Source organism: Thermobia domestica, chromosome 9 (assembly GCF_964235325.1).
Source record: "Thermobia domestica chromosome 9, izTheDome1.hap1.1, whole genome shotgun sequence".
NCBI lineage: Eukaryota > Metazoa > Arthropoda > Insecta > Zygentoma > Lepismatidae > Thermobia > Thermobia domestica.
The window spans coordinates 131,307,412-131,321,614 of record NC_137462.1 but is presented as its reverse complement, the minus strand read 5'-3'; the positions used below and the strand labels follow the sequence as shown (position 1 = coordinate 131,321,614).

Here is a 14,203-nt window from a genome sequence, read left to right as displayed (position 1 = left end):
TGCTAAGGTTTCTGACGTATTTTAATTCCATGGCCGAGAAACTTCCTTCAATAGCTTAAAAATTAACGATTGACAAACCCTCCCAATTGGTTAAACTTTATCCTATAGTTCCTGAGAATTTTTGAGGACCCACTGTTGCGCCATCTAAATGTTCTTAGAATATACTTTAGAAACTGCAAAATTCCAGACCCTTGCGGCGGATGAAGATGCTAATTATTCTAAAAATCATGAATGGTGCAGTCAATCTAGTCATTATGCAACTTTCGTCATCTAGTTCGATTTCATTGAGCAGCTATAAATAAAAATTTCAATATTTTTTTAAAAAATTCACATTTTCGTAAAAATTGAAAATATTTAAGGCTCTTGCGGGGAATGCAGATGAAGTACAAAAGTTATTAAAAAATTCACGAATGTTATACTAATCAATACACAACTTTTGACACTTAGTGCTATTTAATTGGACAAATTTGATTTTTTCGCTCCACCCTAGTGTAGAGTATTGGGATTAATGGACACAGACAGTGGCGTATTTAGGGGGGGGGGGCTTCCGGGCTTAAGCCCCCCCCGAAATCTTACTTACTATAGTAAAGTATATGAAATATCTTGCAGAATTTTCACATTTTCAGGCAAAGCCCTCCCCGAAAGTTAGCAAAGCCCCCCCCCGAAAGAAAATCGTAAATACGCCACTGGACACAGATAAAGGATCCTGTAGAGCAGGGAACTGTTATTGCGTAGTTTGTTACGGAGACAGGCCAAGCTGTAGTAGTGGGAGCCAATGGTGGAAATGAAGAGTCGTCTGATGGTGCTGACGTTGCATTGTGACAATTCCTCTTGGTGGTGGAAGCGCTGGACCCACGGAAATTCACAATCGTATGTTGTTATTTCTATTTTCGATTAAACTTTTGTAGCATTTGATTAATGATTTTACTAGGTTCTAAGTTGTATTTAATACTTATTTAATTGCTGTTTATGTTCCTAATTAAGATATAAACAAAGCACTGTCAAAATTACTCTTACTAATTTTACTACGGCGGAGTTAACACTTCGAATTACATAGATTAACGGAAAACGAGGCTTGAGGTATTTCACGGTTACATTGACACGATAAAATGATACAACATTTCTGACATGGTAGGAATAACACATCAATTTTTAAAGACGATTTCATGTTTCTTTTATTACGCTAAAGAAGAATTAATAACTGAATTGATCGTTAATTGTTTGAAATCGCAATAACCAAGGCTATGTAAATACAGTATCTAGGGTAGTCGTCGTATTCATCCCGTATCTTCGCCAGGGTTAATAAAAAAAATACAACTTCGACATACCATAACCGATATGGATCACAGATGTACGATACGTTCAAATCCTGCTTGGACAATGTGAATGAGAAGTTAATAATATTTCCTGTTTGACTCAAATTTTAAATAACCATTCATTGTCAAATTATGAAAAACTACTGGAAGCTTTCCAAATGTGGGTGTGGAAAGGAATGTACAGAATTAGCTGGATCGATCAGAAAACGAATGAGAGATTGTTAGAAATGGTGGGGGAGAACATTTTTAGATAATATTAAGAAGAGGAAGAGAAACTGGTTAGGAGGTTGGCCAAAAAGGAACTGTACATGAAGAGGGTGCTAAAGGGTATGGTGGCAGGAAAGAGAGGGAGGGGAGAAGGAAGCTACAATTAGTGAACAGTGTCAAAACAAACAAACAAAAAAACATACGTGAAGACGAAGAGATTAACCGAAAACCGTGAAGCATGGAAGCTTCTCAGTTGCAGTAACTGACCTGACAATTATGGAAGAATACCTTGATTGATTGATTTGCAATTTCCTAGCACATCCTTCTAACATGGTGATGTTGGGTAGTCAATAGCCATAATTGCTTTACGAACCATTAAAAAAAAAACGTATAATCATGTTAATCTTTCTTGCCAACCATACGGTTATATTGACCTTCTTTATTTTGCTTATAAAAGTAAAAGGTAAACTAATTCTTCAGGTACATTTAGTGTCAAGTGAAAGTTTTCATATTACAAAAGATAATGAATTTTATTTATTTCTTTCCTTACAAGAATACATAAAATAAAGTTATTACTTATTTTAGATTTCTTAAATTACATTTTCTTTTTTATTTGTTGTTCATTGTTTCAGTGTGAGAGTCTCTTGTCATTGAAGTTATCATCGCTGTTTTAACCTGTAAAATAAGAAATAAAATAAGTATAATAAGTATTTATATAATGATGGCATTCGGTATAATTTACAATATTATTATCATTTAACGAGAAAAGATGTCTGAATATAAGACATATAGATCTCATTCAGATGGGCAAAATTGATTTGGGTGGATGTTAATCCTCATGCATAGTAGTAGTTTTTTTTTTTTTTTAATCTTCTTTGGTAAACTCAAAAAATTGATCATATAATATGATAACTGTGTTAGCTGTTAAGATGAAAGTTGATTCATTGAATATTACTAGAAATTTAATAGTTAAACACAGATTAAAAATATATTAGATTGTTTCTTCTGTTATTATAATTTATGTTCATAACAATGATCGAAACAGGGGTGTGTGGATGTATATACGAGGACAAGTCAGAAAATAAATATCTTCTGATGTCCCATGGTATAATAATTGCTCTGAATCACACTCCAGTTGGAAGTGTCTACTCTAACTGTAAGAATAAAATGAAATTCCGAATTTAAGGTCCTATAGACACCCACTAAAAGAGGCGAATGATTAACCAAAGTGAGTGATAATGAAATAAATAATAAAATGAGAATGTGGGAGTAATCTCGAGAACCCGGAATAAGCCCACGAGCACAATGTTATTGACCAGAAATTCATTTGATCTGAGATCGAACCAGGCACCTCTAACATTTTCCACAAGTTCCCTATCATCACTGAACCTCTTACTCCATTCAGAAATACGGCAATGAGAAAGGCAATTGTCCCGTTAAACCGTTTTAAAAGTCTCCAACAGGCCCGTATCCAGGAGGTCTAGGGGGCGGGTCCCCCTAAAGTTTTACTGGCTCCTCCTATTTTTCACGCTAGGCTTGTAAATGAACTATGTAATATTCGGATTCGGGATTCGGGATTAGATTTCTGGACTTGCGACATCTATTGCCATGCTAGCCCGTCACACATTCTTCGGCTATCATACTGCCTGGAGAATGGGAAAAAGGAATGAGGAAAGAATGGGAATGAGAAGTGACCTGGGACCATTATTTTAGGTACCATCCTGACATTTGCCTCGTGTGAATGAGGAAAACCCAGGAGAAACTTCACTCAAGATGGCTGGCCTGGAAAAGCTGTTACATCTTTTCGATCTATTGTCCGCACCGGGAATCAAACCTGAAACCGCTTGCATCAAAGGCGAGAGCAGTAGCGACTACGCTAAGCGACACCGCCCACAACAACCACAGAAAGGCCTTGTTGCATAATTGCAGCACTATGTAATTGCCATAAAACCTTAAATTGAGTACACGCATGCACTACTACTACTAGCAGTAGCACTAGTAACATTTAAATTTATAGATATTTACCAATACTCAGAATCTCCTAATTTAAGAATATCTTTGAGTTAGTGACATGCCCGTAGCCAGCCCAAAAATTTAGGAGGGGGGCCGGTAGAAGTTAGGGGCGGCCCGACCCAATCATATTATACTTCATCACCATATTATAGTTATTTGCAAGCCTACCGTGAAATTTTATGGGGACCAGCTAAAGTTTAGGGGGGAGGCCCCCTTGCCCCCCTTTGGATACGGACCTGGTTAGTGATTAATTACGAAGAAAATGGTTGCTTGTACATTGCGTGAATCCTTATTATAAAAGCAAAAGATGTCAGATCAAGTAAATAATACTAATTCCTAATAGTTAACAGTTGCATTAATATGTTGCCAGTGTTGCTACAGTCCTAGCTCTGGAGTGGGCTGAAAAATAGTACAAAATTCAAACAAAAATGTCTAAATTCATAATTTTGTTCCAGTGTAGACCTAATGCATGGCCCTATATCACGAAACTAAAAGAGGTAAAGTTCTAGAACACTCTCTACCCCTTCCAAGAGTCTAAATAAAGAAAGTGCTATTTTTAAAAATATCCAAATAGAAGGACCCCGAACAACCGTGGAAAAAGAAACTTTTCTCGGACGTAGGAAGTATAACAAAGGCCGCAAATTGAAAGAGAAAACAGTTATCAGCTTCAGTATGTATAGTAAGGAAACCAAACGCGCCTCTGTTTCAAAGTGGCCAATAAACCAAAACGTTATTATGGCCATATATGAAAAAAATACATAAAACGAGGAACAAACCAATCATCTCCGCGTTCATGTGTAAACAGTACGTTATAACAAAATATTAAAATATAAATTATTGAACCTTATTCTCACTTATTTTACGACCGAAGAAGGATAATAGACTATAACAATATGAGGTAAGTAAACTGACATTTGTAAAACATGTAAAACCGGTCCAGAGTCCTAGCACTCTCTCTGAAGGATATCACAACACATTATGCGTGCATTTAGCGTCATTTGTTTTCCGGTATAGTTCGAATTACGAATTTTCCACATAAAGTTCGTAGCGTTATGCGGTAGAACGTCACAGAATGAATGTTCAACACAGTTTTTGAGAGTCCAACACACAGTATGAATAACGTGAGATGTAGAGAAAGTCTTACTGACACTTCAGAAAATGTGACAACCAGGGCCGGATTGTCTGAGGGGGTGCACCAATAACTACCAAAATAACCAATCACAGTGAAACTCTTCAAAGTGGCATGTGACAACATTCTTTACACCTGACAACACTGATACATAGAATCGGGTGGGGGGGGGGTATTTTAAAGAGGGTCGCAAGTGTTATACAGGAAAAAAGTTCTTCTCTTCTCCTGGTTTCTGTTTTCTTCCCTACTTGACAAATGCTACATTTTTTTGCTTGGTGAATCCGTTTCCTTCAACCTTTTAAAAATTGACTTAAACTATTGCTTTTGCAAAGCTCTGCTTTCTTTTAAGCCCCCAAAGGAGCTAGCTTCTCATTTTAGATAGTGTATATTTACAACGAAGGGGGTGGGTGCACGTGCACCTTTGCACCCCCTAAACCCCGCCCTGGTGACAAGTACTTATTAAATACTGCTGAATTGGGTAGAATTGTACAAACTTTTTTTTTTTTTTTTTTTTTTTTACAAAAGGGTCTGAAAATGCCAGCGTGGTACCAACAGGCAAATGAATGACAAAAAGGGCGGAATTTGGTACACTAGTACTAAGTGTGGTAACACTGATAGGTGCTGCGGCATCCACGACCTGTCTAATGCGGATAAATGACGCTATGTGACCAACCTTGATGTTCAATTATTTAAATCAACACAATGTTGTACATAGCAAATTTAACTGCATAAACGTACTGTGGAGAAACTCAAATAAAATAAATAAATAAATAAATTTATTAAACAACTAAATCTATAACCTATAGTGTACAGCGATTTAAAGGCTTGGCGGAATAACTAGAAAAACTTGCAAAAAAAAAAAAAAAAAAAAAAGTTAACAGAAAATGATTTGAGAAACCAGGAAAGCTATATACGATTCGACAGAAATGTCGACCACACGTACTTTGAAAAGGAATATAAAAGAAGAAAGAATAAGGTTAAAACTTACTACACATACTTATCCTTAAAATGATCCATACGAGTGTACACCATATCCGCTATCATGATGACTATGGACATAGACGGGGTATGGCTTAGGCACATGTACAGGATGAGGTACTGGCACCGGATGCGGCACAGGAACTCCAACTGGTTTTGGAACTGGAACATGTACCGGGTGCGGAACTGGATGTGGGACGGGATGAGGTACAGGATAGGGTACCTTCTTTTCAATTGTAACAGGAAATGGCTTATCAACTGGAACAGGATAAGGCTTTGGGACAAGTATTGGATAAGGTTTATCAACGTGCACTGGATATGGTTTAGGAACTTTCACGGGTACAGTTTTCACAACTGGAACAGGATGAGGAACTGCAACTGGAACCTTTATTGTTTTCGTTATGGTATGGATTTCATGATTTCCATAATGTCCTTCTCCATAGCCTGTTCCATAATCGCCAAATCCTCCATAACCATAACCAAAACTGCCAAATCCTCCTGAAAATCCACCTGATAAGCCACCACCACCAATATAATTTCCAAGGCCGCCCAGTTGTCGTTTCTTCAACTGCTTATCGTCTTCGGCCATTGCTAGCATCGCAATAGCTGAGACGACAGCAAATACCTAATTAAAGAAAATTTCAAATTTTAAATGTGTGTGAACAAGTTAAACATATTTCTAAGTCTAGCTTTCCTCCTGATGATATGATATGAACAGAAATTAATTTTATATGTACACAGAAAAAAAGCCTATAACTACACTTAAAGGATCATATGTGTAACATTTCATTGTAAAAGTGTTCGTTTAAGTTTCATTTTCAGTCGAAATCGTGTAAATCAGTATATTTTAATGACTTGGTCGTGACTTATTAATGGTTTTCTCGAACTAGAATAAACATTTGGGCAAACTCTTGGTCTGTTGTTTCGAAAGACAATGCTTAATTACCTTAAGAAAAGAGACAGAATAAATTTTTGTAGTTTCATAGTATGAAAACAACTTACTTATGAGATCTTTTGGAATGATTTTGAACATAAATCTGTACGTTACTGTTTAAAATGTCTCCATTTTCTTAGTATGATAGTCATAAAAATAATTTAAGGCACTAATTGATCGGTTGAGTATAGATAAACTTTTTGTTACAACAGCATAAGTTTGTATGAGACAGCCACTTAAAGTGCAATTCGAACCGTTGTTCGGGGTTTAACTCGTACCGGAGGTCGAACTAAAGACAACATACTCATTAAGCATACTTATCTACCATTTGGCCAGGAAGGAACACTAAGTAACTAGCACTATGGCCTTTGAAATACGAAGGTTCAATGTCACACCCACAAAAACATTTCATTGACCTTCTGCCCTTAGCCAAGTAGACCCAGTTTACTTTATATTCCTGCAAGATCCATTTTAATATATATTACTCCCGTCCCGCAGCTAGATTTTCCTGGTTGTCTTTTTCGGATTGGGTTTCCAAGGACAGTTATTCAGCGATAGAAATTTTGAAAGTATTCAAGTATTCAAACTATGTCGACTTACGTTTGTGGTCTTCAAGTTGTTTCTCTTACTAGGCACCTACAATAATGTGATATCATTGACACTTCCCATCGACCCTAATACCTCGTTTCTATCTCTTTAATGTGTTATTGGAACTTCTTTCCCTGTTCTCCATTCAGTTCACCCACGTTTAATATAACGTAGTCAGGGTGAGAGTGGAGGAAATATAATTTCAAACTTACATGTAGTTCGTATACGAGGGTATGGTTTATTTTCGGTGCATAGGTCACGTTTGAAATTGCCTAAGATGTTTTTGACAGTTTCGATAAACGATTTATACGCATCAGGCTCAACGTCGTTAATTGATTGATTTGATTTAATTTTGAGCTTAACATTCTTTTGAATAGCGAGGCTGTATGAGACGTGGACCTACAGATTAACGGGGACTACATGAGCTCCCGCCTCCGATACCAAAGGTGCGTATGTGAAACTTTGATATTTGTGAAAGCAGAATATTTTATGAACTTGTTAATCTGCGAGTCATTAAAAAAATCTCTCCTTATTGTTTGCACTTTACAACGAGAGAAATGAGCTGTTCAGACAATGGCCATCTTTGTCCACGTAACCGCTTCGTCAAGATGTTTCGTTATCCTTAGCTTCATATGTAGGAAATAACAGAACATTCTGAGGAACATTAAAAGTGAATGCTCAAAATTTCTCATTCTCAGGAATAAAATGTTTCTTTTGAGTCAGTTCTAAGTTTTGAGTTATATTTCTTACGTTTGATTGTCCCATTTGCACAGAAAGCACGGGAATTAAGTCAGGCCTTCTTGTTGGACCAATAAAGAAAGCACAACCTCCAGATCACAGCAAATATATTATTCTTGTTCACTATATTTAATTTTTTTTTAATACTGTAGATAAAGTGTCGTAGGATTTTTCTCCAAGGGATGTCGAATAAAGTATTGGCTTAGAGGCTAATTGGTTGCCGTTCTTCCAATGGAAGAACTTCCTTTAAAATAACTTTGCTTAAGTCAATAAATACATGACAGGTGTTAGGTTCATAGACTGTTCCCAAGCCGCCAATCAAACCTTTACACTCACATATATCGGGTGTTGCAAAATAAGTGTTACAACTCTTGGGAGATGATTCCTGCCACTGAGACAAGGAAAAAAGTTATCTTGAACTTTCGGCTATCGCACATAGTTTCAGATCTACAAGGTGCCGAAAGCGTGGGAAAATGACTTTCGGACGCCAATAGTTCGGAAACTATCCAACATAAAGAGGGCGGGTAAAAAATTCACTGAAGAAGTCATACCTGCTCTATTGAATTTTGCATGTTTCACAATCCTACCATGCACGCGCAAGGGATTCTCCAAAGGAACGTAGGGAGTCCCGGATAATCTACCAAATGAAACTTGGTCTAAATGGATATGAATTGATAGGCTTTCTACCAGGTAATAATATTTCGTTTGTATTAAGTCGATATCTGGAACAAATACAAAATGGCGGACACCTTCATGCCCGTTGTGTGTGGTTGCATAATCGCCAGGTACGAATGCTGGACAACAGTGAAGTTCTGAGTAATAAGTGTAGCTAATTTGTACTCAAATGCTCTACAAAGACATCTGGAGTGTCGGTAGAGCATAACAGATGAAACAGGGTGATTCACATGTGTGGTAACACTTAACGAAAAATGCCCAGAAATGCACTCATACTCAGTAAACGCGAGTTCAAAGCGTCGGAAATGTAAGGATTAGCGTCAAGAACATGAAAGCCATTGCCAATTCACCAATAATATTTCTTCAAATCGATGCAATATGATGTGCATTGTTGCATACCAATAAGGATGCAACAACTGAGACCAAGTTGAAATTGTGCAATTGGACTCACTAAGAAACTGAGTAAACTAAAGGAATGTCACTAGTTGGATCGCATGATCGATATTGAAATGTGGCCAATGTGTGTGTTGATATCAATATGTAGCTAATGGAGAAATGTCAACATGTCCCACTACTGCTGGGACACCGTCCCACGTGCGAAAAATAGGAAAATAACTACTCGGGTCTTGAATCTGAGGCCGTGGGTTCCCAGTAGGATTGGAAACTGCAACCACTCGAGCAAAAGCGATTGCTCTAGCCGTGAGGTTCGAAGGAGCCTCACTTTCTCTGTATTCATTTCTTTGAGGAGTACTCACTTTGTTTGGCAAGCGCCCTTGTACAGCCTCCCGACTTGCTCGTGTGTTTCATTTTGTTACTCTACTGCACAGTTGTAAACAATCAGAGCTTTAGGACGTTTCTTCCTGTTTCTCATGCCGTTTTATTTTCCATATGTATGGTGTTCCAGCTGTAGTGTTACATGTGCCAAAATGGTTCATTTTCGTCTTTGTGTTGGCATGTGCACTGTGTGTAAGATACGAATTTCTGGAGGTATTTTCCTATATTTCGAGTACGTCATATGTCCCAGAAGACGTGGGACATGATACAAGTTAGTTATTTTCACGCTCTGTCAGAATTTGAGCCATGCATTAAGAGATTTCTTTTCATATGTGTTGACTGTGGGACAATGTCCCAAACAAAGAGGAACATTGATACAATCGTGTTCTATTTACGCTCTACCAAAAGGTGCACCAGATGAAATAGCAGAATGTACAACCTTATTTTCCTAGTTTTCGCACGTGAGACGGTGTCCCAGCAGTAGTCTGACATGTTGACATTTGTCTATTAGCTACACACACATTGGCCACATTTCAATATCGATCATGCGATCCCACTAGTGACATTCCTTTAATTTACCCAGTTTCTTAGTGAGTCCAATTGCACAATTTCAACTTGGCCTCAGTTGTTGCATCCTTATTGGTATGCAACAGTGCACATTATATTGCATCGATTTGAAGGAATATTGTTGGTGAATTGGCAATGGCTTTCATGTTCTTGACGCTAATCCTTACATTTCCGACGCTTTGAACTCGCGTTTACTGAGTATGAGTGCATTTCTGGGCATTTTTCGTCAAGTGTTACCACACATGTGAATCACCCTGCTTCATCTGTTATGCTCTACCGACACTCCAGATGTCTTTGTAGAGCATTTGAGTACAAATTAGCTACACTTAATACTCAGAACTTCACTGTTGTCCAGCATTCGTACCTGGCGATTATGCAACCACACTCAACGGGCATGAAGGTGTCCGCCATTTTGTATTTGTTCCAGATATCGACTTAATACAAACGAATTATTATTACCTGGTAGAAAGCCTATCAATTCATATCCATTTAGACCAAGTTTCATTTGGTAGATTATCCGGGACTCCCTACGTTCCTTTGGGGAATCCCTTGCGCGTGAATGGTAGGATTGTGAAACATGCAAAATTCAATAGAGCAGGTATGACTTCTTCAGTGAATTTTTTACCCGTCCTCTTTATGTTGGATAGTTTCCGAACTATTGGCGTCCGAAAGTCATTTTCCCACGCTTTCGGCACCTTGTAGATCTGAAACTATATGCGATAGCCGAAAGTTCAAGAGAAAATTTTTTCTTGTCTCAGTGGCAGGAGTCGCCTCCCAAGAGTTGTAACACTTATTTTGCAACACCCGATATAAGAAAAATCTGATCGAGTTGTTCACACACCGTCTTGTAACTCCATTTGAGCTTGAAACGTTACTCATCAAGTCGTAGCATTCAAGTGGATAAGTAACACCTCTTGTCTGATTACACGCTATAAAGCTGATTAAGCAACATGGACGAAGTAGTAGGGGCCCTCTTATCGCAGAAATACAAAACAATAATAAGCGTTCTTTAATTCATATAGTGGTATATGCATCGACCACATGATAGGACGAAACAACTAACGGTTTGTAATAATAGCAATCGATTTGATTTTTGACGATCTGTCGAAACATATTTTATACAGCAAAATCTTTGCAGACTTGTATGATTGTTTATTTTTTTAAAGGGAGATAACATTTAGACCTTCTACTAAGCCTTATGAACGCCATACTCTCTGTATTTCTAAAATCTTCATATAAAGTTAAATGATCGAATACTTACCAGAATTCTCATTATGTCTTCGAGGTAGTCACTGTATTCGTAGGAACTATCAACATAAAATAGATCATTCAGAGCGTGGGAATATCTTTTTATATAGACCTAAAGCAGCAGTAAAATAAAAGCAACCATTCTCTTACTACTACGTACAGTACATTGGGACATTATTATCAAATTATCCTACCTTTCTCTCAAATACGTAAAAGTCACTCATTTCAATTTGTTTTGTGTAATATGTATCCGTATTTGTTTGTTTGTTTGTTTGGCGTGTCTATTCGTGCAATAAGATACGGAGACTGAAATCAGGAGTGCTTTTGTTTATTTCCCAGTAAATGGTACACAAATGAGTAGATAATCGTTGCTTACCAATACTTTCAATTTAAAGTTGTAATAGTTTCCTTTCGTCAGCAATTACAAGAGAAACGATCAGCACGCGATAAATCTAAGTCAAGGGATTTAAAATGCAAATTCTGAAAGGAGGAAAACGTGAGATAAAAAAAAAAAAAAACCCTTCAGTAATAATTTTATTACATAATTTGGTTCCGTTAGATAGTATTATATCATTAGAAATCAATTTATATAGTCTGTGTTATAAACTCATTTCTTTCGATAACAATTGTATCCTCATTATGCAAATTTATATTCTGACTGACTGAACTTTTAGATTATAAGGATTCGTGAAGACGTATCTTTACATCGTACCTACATTTCAATTTACAAAACAGGAGGATATAGTTACTTAGTGATAGGCCTTTCACCATTGGTGAGAGGGGTTCCTGGTTGAATCCTAGGGTATGTGAGTAGTGGACAACAACGTATGTGTGTGAATTTTCTGAAGATTCTCCCGTTTTCCCCCAATATAGTCATTCTGCTAATTCCTCTATAATCGCCCGTCTCCTTTACTCTAAAGGACATAAACGTGGGATGTCAAATTAAAAGTTTCATGTATGTGGACCTATATATGAAGTTGTTCTCATTTCGAGACAGGCTCAGTGGTAGAGCGTTCACCTCTGGTGCTTGGGGTCCCGGGTTCGATCCCAGCCCCCGCCAAGTGAACTTTGTGGTGGACAAACATCATGTGCGTGGGTTTTCTCGGGGTTCTCCCGTTTCTTCCCACTTTATTCATTCCACCATTTCATTCATTACTCATCATCACCGTCTCCTTTCGCCTAACCGGCATATCCGTGGGACGTAAAACTCAAAGATTTCATTTCGAGACATTGAAAGTTTGAACCAATATTTTCATATGATTTCTACTTGTCTTTGTTTTCACTTGCATTTAATTTTATGTAGATTAACGTTCATCTGTCACATTCATTCTTTCAAACATTCGAAATAAATCTTACTGTAATATTCAATTGGGTAGATTTTTTAAAATCAAAAATCGACTGGTTGGGTCAGGAAATTGAGTCAAATCGAGTATCGACAAAGACGAATTTGTTCCTCTTGCAGGATTATCTATCCTTCAGGCTACTTTGTCCAATCTATTTCCTATCTCTATATCATATCTCCTTTTAAATTACGATAGCCTTCAATCTCTGCTTCTCATTGGTGCGTGGGTGGCCCGGATTTCCTTTCTGGTGTGGACATTCGGTGCAAAAGTGTATAAGCTTTTTCAGGGCAGCCATCCTGCCTGAGGTTTTCGTGGATTTTCGTCATTCACACCAGGCAATTGCCGGGATGGTACCTTACCTATTGATACCACGCCGCGTCCTTCCTTCTTCCCCAATTCCCGGGTAGTATGATTGCCGAGGGACGTCATACTTCATAAATGAGGGGCTAACATAAATTCCGAGAGCCCAGAAACCTGATTTCCAAATCTAATCTTACATGCATGCTGTTAATTCTTATGAAGTGTGTTTATTTCGTTGCAAAACGTAACAGATAAATAATATGTAAATACTTATCTGTATTTGTATAACATAACTGGAGTATGTCTTAAAGCGATCTATCCGTTATTGTTAGAACAAAGAATAATTCTTACTATTAAAGCAAGACGCCTCTCCCTGCAAAAGATAATTCCTAATAGCTCATGCTCAATGCTACAATGTGATGCACGTATTACAATACGTAGATATTACAGTGCTTCAAATTCTATCTTCAACAGTAGATCCGTGTCTCACATAGTCACAGTTAGTGTTGCCAACGAGAAGAGATTCAAAGTAAAGCATCTCATCTCGTCCCTTAAATTTTTTGTACGTACAAATTTTGCTTCGTATCGATTCCCAGTACTTTTTTTTCTCGTTTCGGCCCAAAAATTTATGCCGTGAATTTTTTTGTTAATTTCATCTATAAGTTATCAGAACTCTTAAGCGTTACAAAACAACGACGAAGGGCATGATACAACAACATTTAAATCATATTTATTACAAGGGTCTATTGTGTAACGAATTTGATATTTTTCAACGTTGATCAATGCTCTTCATTATCCTCGTATAATTATTTTATCAGTTTATAGTATATAAAATGCGAATCATGTAACGTTAAAACGTTAAAAATGGAATGAAATCTTTCAGTTTAACGTCCCACGATTATGCTCTTTAGACTAAGGGAGACGGATGGTGGGAACAAGTGAATGATGATGGAAGAATTGGCGGAATGAAATTGTGGGAGGAAACTGAAGTACCCCGAGATTACCCGTGGACACGACGTTATGCACCACAAAGTTACTTGGCAGGGGATTGAACCAATAATCCCACGCGCAAGAGCTAAGCGCTTTTATCACTGAGCACTTACTTATTTGTATGTAGCTTCGCATGCTTGCTTTCACAGTAACGTATGAGAGTTAAATCAATTTAAAATCTATATATATATAAAAGAGAACGTACAAATCCTTTGTCCGCTCATCACGCTAATACGGCTGAACCAATTTCTTTTATTTTTGGGGGGTTATTAGGATTTGGACCCTAGATGGTTTTTATCATATCACTTTAATTTTCAATTACCAGTGTCTTGAGATAATTGACCATTCAGGTGTCCATTACGTACAAATCCTTTGTTAGTTCATCATAGGTATAAAAATAAAC

General features: G+C 37.4%; 1 protein-coding gene across 1 annotated transcript in view; it reads right to left on the bottom strand.

Moving 5' to 3' along the window:
- The window catches only part of LOC145661023 (uncharacterized), a 100,482-nt gene extending 89,220 nt beyond the window's left edge, over window positions 1-11,262 (bottom strand). The window contains exons 1-2 of the mRNA XM_081726459.1: window positions 11,181-11,262; window positions 5,672-6,268 (exon numbers count right to left, since the gene is read on the bottom strand). Of these exons, the coding sequence (XP_081582585.1) occupies window positions 5,672-6,268; window positions 11,181-11,192 (609 nt within the window). The 5' untranslated portion in view covers window positions 11,193-11,262. The remainder of the gene's footprint in view (window positions 1-5,671; window positions 6,269-11,180) is intronic.
- Between the last annotated feature and the right edge of the window lie 2,941 nt (window positions 11,263-14,203).